The 9,277-nt window shown below is 46.0% G+C and overlaps 4 protein-coding genes across 4 annotated transcripts in view; 2 read left to right on the forward strand and 2 right to left on the reverse strand.

The window, feature by feature from the left end:
- Positions 1-1,054: 1,054 nt before the first annotated feature.
- On the reverse strand, positions 1,055-2,078 carry Pmar_PMAR015092 (vacuolar ATP synthase subunit E, putative). Its single transcript, XM_002779329.1, has 3 exons — positions 1,994-2,078; positions 1,854-1,945; positions 1,055-1,802 (listed from the first exon to the last, which is right to left on the reverse strand). The coding sequence occupies exons 1-3, from the start codon at positions 2,057-2,059 to the stop codon at positions 1,289-1,291; spliced, it is 672 nt and encodes a 223-aa protein (XP_002779375.1). The 5' UTR covers positions 2,060-2,078; the 3' UTR covers positions 1,055-1,288.
- A 773-nt stretch (positions 2,079-2,851) lies between these two features.
- On the forward strand, positions 2,852-4,241 carry Pmar_PMAR015093 (Casein kinase I, putative; the record flags this gene model as incomplete). The annotated part of the gene is made up of 9 exons (XM_002779330.1): positions 2,852-2,965; positions 3,013-3,111; positions 3,167-3,277; positions 3,318-3,437; positions 3,493-3,583; positions 3,636-3,754; positions 3,803-3,948; positions 3,996-4,096; positions 4,162-4,241. The coding sequence occupies 9 exons, from the start codon at positions 2,852-2,854 to the stop codon at positions 4,239-4,241; spliced, it is 981 nt and encodes a 326-aa protein (XP_002779376.1).
- A 3,847-nt stretch (positions 4,242-8,088) lies between these two features.
- Pmar_PMAR015094 (hypothetical protein) lies at positions 8,089-8,496 on the forward strand (the record flags this gene model as incomplete). The annotated part of the gene is made up of 1 exon (XM_002779331.1): positions 8,089-8,496. One exon carries the CDS (start codon positions 8,089-8,091, stop codon positions 8,494-8,496), a length of 408 nt encoding a protein of 135 aa, XP_002779377.1.
- Positions 8,497-9,087: 591 nt separating this feature from the next.
- Positions 9,088-9,277, reverse strand: part of Pmar_PMAR015095 (hypothetical protein) — a gene marked incomplete at both ends in the record, with an annotated part of 794 nt that continues 604 nt past the window's right edge. Inside the window, one exon of the mRNA XM_002779332.1 lies at positions 9,088-9,140. Within this exon, the coding sequence (XP_002779378.1) occupies positions 9,088-9,140 (53 nt within the window). The remainder of the gene's footprint in view (positions 9,141-9,277) is intronic.

Raw genomic sequence — 9,277 nt, forward strand, 5'->3', positions numbered from 1 at the left:
GCCGTCCAAGTATGCGAAGGAATTATGCCAATGGGCTTGGCGAGAAAATCTAATAGGTGGGGGAAGTCGACCAGAGTGCCTTTGCCCTTCCTCACTCGGGTTCTCACACCTCACTCTGGTCAGTTATCAATCTCTTACTACCGGCCCCTCGACATTTTAACTCGAGTGGAAGTGACAGTAATCGGCCACAACAACCCCAAGGTCAAGAAACGTGATTACGTTGTGGGGAACTGTCGAGTTCACATATACTCAATGAAAGCTCATCTGCACACGTCGATAGTCTAACCTCCTTTAGTCGTTACCCTTCCTTATCGTCTTCAATACTAATCGACGATAATACCGTCACGATATTCTATTCATTTGCTTCTCCAATGGTCAATCATTCGAGTGTAAAATTTCAACTCCTCCAGTTTCATCTGCAGTCGCCTCAACAGCTCGAGCCCATGCCAGAGTGCATCCACTTCTCCTCTCTTCCTTTACATTGACCTCTACACACACTCGCCATACCAGTCAGGTAACTCAATCCATTGAATAATTCAATTTGAATTTCATTCATGTCAACCATTTCCATCAAGTAACTTCCATACGATCCTCGACTCCGATACGTCTATTCATACTGGCATCACCCAACACGTTATACGTTCTAGATCCACTAAAGGCCTTCACAGGTTATCACTTTCACTGAAGGATAAGAAGGGCTAGGATTAGGCAACGACTGAATCTATCAGCAAATATCTGAACTGTCAGTAAGACTGCACGAGCCGTGCATGATGAACAGCGCAGAACGCAGACACCAGCGACGACGGGCTCACCTAGCACTACTAGGAGAAGATTATACTGGTGTTAAACACATTCAGTCATATCAACTCTGATCGAAAACAAGTTGAACTCGAAGAATTAGGCTCAAATTGTAGAGCCAAAAGTTTAATGTCAAAAAATACACAACCACTCCATTCGAAAGTTCGACCTCGTTGAATCTGTTCAACCTTATCGTACCATCGATGGTATACCACTCCACGCGATTAATACTAAAAAACTCGACATCGCTTCGATGTACTCGTGAATACGAAACTGTATTGTTGAAATTGAGACAAGTAGCCTCACTGTAGTTACTCAAGCCATCGCCACCAACAATAACAACCACGGAAAACCACCCCAATACGAGGGCCTATTGCAGAACTATTCTACAACGACGACCGCCGCCGACAGAAGGTGATGATGATAGTCGCCACTTAGTGGATGGACAAAACGACCGGGTAGGGAGCAATGGTAATAATAATGGCACACCTTAGGCCTCAATAGGGAAGAGGACCTTACGCAGATTAGGCTTGTCCTTCTCCTCAAGTTGACGAAGACGAGCGTCCAGAGTGTTATCAACACGGATCTTGCCGTCGTTGCAGCTAAGCACAACACCACCAGCCTTGCCCTTGAGAGGGTTCTTCCTATCTAGGGTGAGTACAACAGCCTTGGTAGTGCCCTTAGCCTGCTTGGCGATCTCGGCAGCGTAGATCTTCTGAGCCTGGGGGATGATACTCTCAACAAGAGCCATATCCTCCTGACGGCAACGAATGGTGACCTCGGGCTCAAGAAGAGAGAAGCAACCCTGGACAATGAGGTTGGTCACAGTGGTCTTGTAGGCGGGAGTCTTGGCATAAGCAGAGAGCTCGGCAATAGCATCATCAACAGCCTTGTGGAGCATAGCATCACGCTCACCGATTTTCTGCAATCGAGAACGGTTGATAGCAGTGGAGCGAGCAATAGCTCTCTGAGTCTCAATCTTCTTAGCCTTCTGGGCATACTCCCTGGAAACAGCAGAAATAGTCAATGATGAAAATCGTCATGATTCGACTTACTTCCTGACCTTCTCCTTCATCTGCTGGACAAGCTTCAGCTTCTCGATGTTGAAGTCCTCCATAGCCTTAGCCTCGATCTCTTCAGACTTGTCCTGATACAAACATATAAAAGCTACCGTAGATAACGAAGAGCTGCTTACCTTGGCTTCATTGAGGATGAAGTTAACCATCTGTTGAATCTGCTTTTGGGCCTCAGCTGCGTCCATGGTGGAATTAAGTGGAATCAAAAAAGATATTACCGAACTCGAAAGACCAGACAGTTACTGCCTTGGATTGACTCTCACAATGAATAGTAGGTAGTACTTCGAGGAGGCAGACGGCGAGAGACGAAGCCACACAGCAGTAATCAGAGCGACACAGAGCATTTCCAGCGTCCCATATAGACAGAACCAAACACCTAGGCGAGCAGCATAGCGAGCAATACTCGGAACAATACTCAAGTGATTTGAGAAGGTGAATGAAAATATGACCGATGGGAGATACCTTCACGAGCTTTACTGCGCACTACAGCCGCAAAGCTTGCTCAGCGATGCTCAAATCGATTATGATGGCGCGCGCGCTTGAATTTGCGGCCGTTCATAACGAAGTTTCTTCGCTGCTCCCCCCCTCGATCTCGAAGGGTGGCGTGTTGCTGTCGATGTATCGTCAACGTGGTACTGTTCCACTCGATAGGGACTGCCTCTTCACTGTTCGCGTATCCTGAGCTCTCCGTGACAAGATACGAAATAGGTCCAATCGGGGTATCGAAGTACTGTAGCCACAACAGTGAGGACTGCAACAACACGAAGGGCATGGACAGCATAAGCGGATGTGATCGACAATCACCCTCAAGTGGATTGAATAGGTTTCGCTGGTCTGCCGTCAAAATTGTGTCGCTGTCCCTTCCTGGAGCAGGTCTGAGCTCACACGAGTGTAAACAGCTATTAATAGACTTCTTTCACACTCGCCGAGGGATCGCTCATGTATTGTTGTTATGTCGAGGTGTTTGCTCCTCCTAAATGTCTGGCAACATGGATCTGAGAGTTGGCGGAAAGTTCAGAATTGGACGGAAGATCGGAAGTGGCAGTTTCGGTGACATTTACGTGGGGACTAATCTACAAACTGGCGAGGAGGTACCCCATTGAGGGTTAATCTGATTTTATAATGATGTTAACTTCAGGTCGCTATCAAGCTTGAATCTATCAAGTCGAAACATCCTCAACTGCTCTACGAGTCCAAACTATACAAGATTCTGGCAGGCGGTGTTGGCATCCCTCTGGTGGGTTGATAGGAAGTTGTGTGTGTTGTGGTAGAGATTGTGGTCGACTGTGCAGGTCCATTGGTATGGCATCGAAGGTGACTATAACGTGATGGTTATTGATCTCCTTGGCCCTAGTCTGGAGGACTTATTCACCTTTTGTAACAGGAAGTTCAGCTTGAAAACGGTAAGTAGTTGGTATCAGTTGATGTGCAATAACGACGCAGGTGCTCATGCTGGCCGATCAAATGATCAACCGTGTGGAGTATGTTCACGCCAGGAACTTCATTCACCGCGACATTAAACCTGATAATTTTCTAATCGGTCTCGGCAGGAAAGCCAACCAGGTGAGAAAAAGAAGACGACGAGGGCGATCTGAATAGGTAGCTGATATCATCGCAGGTCAGCATCATCGATTTCGGCCTCGCCAAGAAGTTCCGCGATCCTAAGACTCAACAACACATCCCGTATAGGGAAAATAAGAATCTCACCGGTAGCAAAAAGATTTATGTTTGCATACCATCACCTGGGCTAATCGTCGTCAGGAACTGCTCGTTATGCTTCCGTTAATACTCATCTTGGCATTGAGCAATCTAGAAGAGATGACCTCGAGGCGCTCGGCTACGTCCTCATGTACTTCAACAGAGGCAGTCTACCGTGGCAGGTTGGTGAAGGTCCAACAAGAATCGGTTATAGCGGTGCTCTACCTCAGGGACTGCGCGCCCATACTAAAAAGGATAAATACGAGAAGATTATGGAAAAGAAGATGAGTACTCCAGTTGAGGTCCTCTGTAAGAACTTCCCTTGTGAGTTCGTCAACTACTTGAACTACTGCCGAAGCCTGAGGTTCGAGGACAGGTAAATAGCGAGCAGTTGTAGCTGTGGTAGAATGGGTAAATGATCAGGCCGGACTATGCTTACCTACGTCGGACTCTCAAGGACTTGTTCTTCCGCGAGGCATTTCAGTACGACTTTGTATTTGATTGGACAATTCTCAACTACGAAAGTAAGCTGAGATCATTTTGTTTTCTCTTTAATCTTGTTGATTTGTGTGTTATCGTTCGATATCAGGATCGCAGCAAAGCACACAAGGTTCGGCTGGGGGGGCGAATCAGGGTAAGCCGGCGCAAGCGGCTGGTCAAGCGAAGTAAGCCTGATGTTGGTGAATAACGACTCGGAGGCATGCATTGCTGTTAACTCCTCATTATTTCGCTACAGTGACGGCGCTCTTAGTATTATTATCCGTAGTTCGCCTATATATGAGGTTGGTAGTAGTTGTACTTGTAGTAATAGCCTTTGTTTGTCTCTCCCACTGTATTATGAGGACGATTATGTTTTTCCTGAGATGCAATAAGGCAATCATTGGCGGTTCTTTTCTGGTGAGCAGCAGTTTAGACGTCAGTTCTCATTGCTGTATATATCGTGATAACGGCAAGTGGATGTTGATGATGAGGAAGAGGAGACTGCGATAGATGCTATTATTTAAGTTTATTTCTAATACTATGTGTCTGTTGTCACAGTGATGGGAATCATTTACAAGAAAGCTCATCCTCGTGTGGGCAGGTAATTGAAGTCGATATTGGTTTCGAATGCCCAGAGGCGTAATGGTGATGATGGTGGTGGACAACATCATATCTCGGTAATACTCAGTGCCTTGAAGCGAACGTAATAATATTGAGCTCAGGTGATAAGGAGTCTACTACGTTTCGATGGATGCAACATTCCGCGAACTTGGTTGAACTCATTTCTCTTTGGCGTAAATTTCTGTGAATCTTCTCGAAAATTAGCAACGTCGTTTGGGTGTGCGAAACCAGTATGATTTCAAGTACGGCTTGTAGTCAGAGTCTTATTATTACTACCAGTAGAAGGGTTCTATTGTTGTTGTCGTCGGCTGAACCGCTTATCTACATCGCCCTTTCTACTACCATATCTGTCACTATCTTCGTCACTACTACTACTATCGTCATCATTTTGTTCGGGGCCCTCATACTTGACAAGAGGTTCCTTGAGGTTTGCCTAGTATCTCCCCTTAAAAGATACTGGTAACCATGTAGGAGTATTCGTAGTAGTAGAAATCAATGGCAACAGCAGCAGTGAAGTTAAAGAGGAGTGGTATCTTGTCGGTAGATGAGGTGGATAGTCGTCGTCATGGTTATCGTCAATGATTACTGCCATTATTATTACTACCACTTCTGTTGCTGCTGGCATCTGTAGAATGAGTTAAAGCAATCTGCTTTTTTGTGGTGTTGGGGTCCTTGCGAACGAATTTCGGTTGCAGTTGAAAAATATTTCTAGGATGTCGTTCATCGCGAAGAAGGAGTCTGTGTTTCTGGTAAGCTGAGGAAAATGTTCGAATAAGAAAACTCGATGTAATAATGTGGTCCGACTGCTATGATGAGGATATATAGTAAAAATTCTTCACCATAATTTTTCAAGTTAAATGACTAAAATTTCGAATTATTTTGGGTATTCGGTACCAGCCGAATCGGTCAGCGTGGAGTTTTCAAAGAGATTGCATTCCTACTTATCGAGCTCTCTGCCGCCGATCGCACCAGGGCTCAGGCGGTGACTGAGCCGGCAGCTACACCCCTATATTGGCTATCACTCGGCTGGACGAAGGAGTGCTGATTGCGTAGATTTTATGGGATTTCTATTAGTACCTGCCGCTCTTACTCGAAAATGTAATATAAATTTTGCATGATGCAGCAATAGGCTGAAGTTAGTATAGCAGGTGTGTATGTTACGCTGATAGCCTCTGTAGACAATTGAGTTCCACCCTAGTGATACGAAAAATACGATATTTCAAGACTACTACAGGCCGCGAATATCGCGTTTTTCACCGAGTTTTGCGTGTAAAGCGGGCGAACTATCTGAGGATCTATCTGAGTTTCAAGTTGTGATATGGTCATTATAGTGTTTAATGGAGTATACGACAGCTGATGGAAATCACGTGTGTTCGAGTAGATTAATTGGTTCCCCGCTTGGTTCTGCACACGTTCGGGGAGATTGATTCTCGAAGGTGTTACTGCTACAACGAAGTCGTTGGGAGGCTCTTATTCCGGTGGAATGACGGAAGGAGGTAATTTTCGGTCAACACATGTGGTTGTCCTACGACGTGATGTGTCTCTGATTTCAAAATAAGAAGAGGAGAGGGGAAGTGAGAGGAGGCGTCCGTGTGCGTATCATAGCGATTCTTGCTCGCCCATTATTCGCTTCATGAATCGGCTCGCAGCCTTCAGGCTGAAATGGATAAGATAAAAAGCCCTATCACCTTTTATGGCTATATCAAGTGTTGTTGAGTCAATCAGTGCGGGTGTTACTACTAACAGGCGTCAAGGGGAACCACACTGTAGCTAATGAGGTGCACGCATACACATGTGCATGACTGCGAAGCTATCTCCTTCATAGACTACAATACATGTGCTTAGACTCAGCAGTAGATGAATAATAGTACGTAGTAAACCCAACAGCGAAGAGAGCAGCTTAGCCAACTCTTCATATTCTTTAGAGTATGCTACGTGGGTGACACGTAAAACGGTTCATGCATGATGATACTGATCCGGATGTATAACATTTCCAGCTAGGGGGGGGGTCCTCCGATGTACTCGGCAGAAAATATGAAAATGTTCTCATCAACACTGTACCACATTTTGGCCAAAACTGTTGTGGGCGGAAAATGCTGGCAGCGCGTGCTGGGAATCGAACCCACGACCGTTACAAACCAGTCGAGCTGTGCTGTTGCATCTCGAAGGCTTAGCGAGCAAATGGGCCGAGGGTGATTTACATACTCAGCTCATCCTTCACCATGGTGGTAGCAAACTCAACTTGATTACCAGGCTTGAGTAGTTATGTGTAGATATACATTGGCTATCAACACCGTCCCTCGTAGAGAGGGTATAACCTGTTAGTGGATCTAGAACGTATAGCGTGTTGGGTGATGCCAGTACGGAAGTTACTTGATGGAAATGGTTCACATGAATGAATTTCAATAGTCTGAGTTAACTGACTGGTAAGGCGAGTGTGAGTAGAGGTCAATGTAAAGGAAGAGAGGAGAAGTGGATGCACTCTGGCATGGGCTCGAGCTGTTGAGGCGACTGCAGATGAAACTAGAGGAGTTGAAATTTTACACTCGAATGATTGACCATTGGACAAGCAAATGAATAGAATATCGTGACGGTATTATCGTCGATTAGTATTGAAGACAATAAGGAAGTGTAACGACTAAAGGAGGTTAGACTATCGACGTGTGCAGATGAGCTTTCATTGAGTATATGTGAACTCGACAGTTCCCCACAACGTAATGACGTTTCTTGACCTTGGGGTTGTTGTGGCCGATTAGTGTCACTTCCACTCGAGTTAGAATGTCGAGGGACCGGTAATAGCGATGCGAGAGATATAACTTCACGGAATCTCGTAGTGCCAAAAACCACAGCTGTAGAACCCGTGTGAGGAAGGGCAAGAGCACTCTGGTCGACTTCCCCCACCTGTTGGGTTTTCTCGCCAAGCCCATTGGCATAATTCCTTCGCATACTTGGACGGCTCGTCTGAGCTGAGCCGTCCAGCGTCTCAGTATATCACTAAGTAGCCTTGGCAAACTCCTGTAGCTCCATGGGGGCGTGATTATCACATTTCAGTTCGGTGTGGACAACTGTGGGTGTACATGGCAGAAGCGTGGGTGCATATCTTTATTGTGCGGTGCCGAATGAAACGATGGTTTCGGCGGGCGAAGATGATGATACATTGAAACGGTCTTGGCTCCTTGCGTACTCGGAAGGCATAGCCGATAAACTCCGTCGACTTCTGGCCCTTAACTACTCGTAAGTAGCCGGTGCGCCATGGATGGTTCACATTGTGAGGAATATTATGAGGCACCTCAAATTGGGTGCTTCAGTTGAAGTTTCCGAGTGGTTCAAAACACTGCCGGTACCGACAATATAAGCTACTCTTTGGTAGTCTACTTTTATTCTCCTACAGTTGACTCTAATTTTTGTCTCCTCCATGAAGGTCGCTTTCACCATTGCTGCTCTGTCCGTTGCCGTCGCCGAGTATTGTCAGGATATTTGTGATGGTTATTCTCCTTGTGCTGACTCCAAGTATGGCTCCTACTGCAAGGGCAACGGTGTCTGCTTCGGTCTCTACCACAAGGATGATGGTTACTGCTTCCAGCCCACCGAACAGGACACCTGTGATGACTACACGTTGGAGCCGGTGGCTTGTCCCGAGCCCACACCCACCTGTCAGGACGTCTGCAATGATATGTCTCAGTGCCGCGATTCCAAGTGGGGATCGTATTGCAAGACTTGGCAGAATCCGGCGGTTTGTTTCGGTATCATCAAGAAGGATGATGGTTCTCTTTGCTTTGCCCCCACTGATAGTGACTGCGAAGGTGAACCCTACTATTGTTAGCCTAGTTTAGGTGTATTCCTTAGCATGAACTATGTTGGTCGAATGTTCTTTTCTTAGTAGTCGTGCAATCAATCTAGATGAGTGTTTCAATATTTTATATTCTGTTGTGTTTTATCCGGTGCTTGAGTGGTTTTAAATAGACGCATCCAATTGCTCGAAGACCCATAGAGTGAAGAAATATGATTAAAAAGTCAATCGGGAAAATCGCTTCGTCAGCGTGCGTCCGGTACGCACCCGCCTACGGTAAACCCCAAGGTACGCACACTTTGAAACCAATATATTTCAAGGAAGGACAGCTCTAGTGCTTGAGGGTTTATCGCGCAATACATCCATCTTCGTACAATGCGACCTTGTATATGAACACTTTACGTGAAGGTAGATCCTATCACGGTCTATCTACATGTGAGGTCCATTTTCATGTGAGGTTTCTAATTGGGTTGTTGCTTTGGATCGACCCTGGGTCCATGACGAGAGAATGCCTCTGATTGTAAGCCAGCCCTTCCCCGTTGTGTATATCATTTTTATCGCCAGGAGTTTATTATTTTTAGAATACTTGAGTCTTGGGTTGAGTTGGTGATGATAGAGTTTCTATCAGTACTTCAAATTCGTCTTGACAACATCGGTAGCATCACTGGAAGCAGTGGCTGATGTAGCTTAGATGGCGGCCTCGGCCGGACACTCTCGGGATCTCGAGCTAAGTCGCGTGGTATCCGATCGCGCTGGTGGTTGATGAGCTTCGGAATGAAGACGTTAACGTGGAAGTTAACGCGATGAAGTTCAC

Source organism: Perkinsus marinus, assembly GCF_000006405.1.
Source record: "Perkinsus marinus ATCC 50983 genomic scaffold scf_1104296947616, whole genome shotgun sequence".
Taxonomy (NCBI): domain Eukaryota; phylum Perkinsozoa; order Perkinsida; family Perkinsidae; genus Perkinsus; species Perkinsus marinus.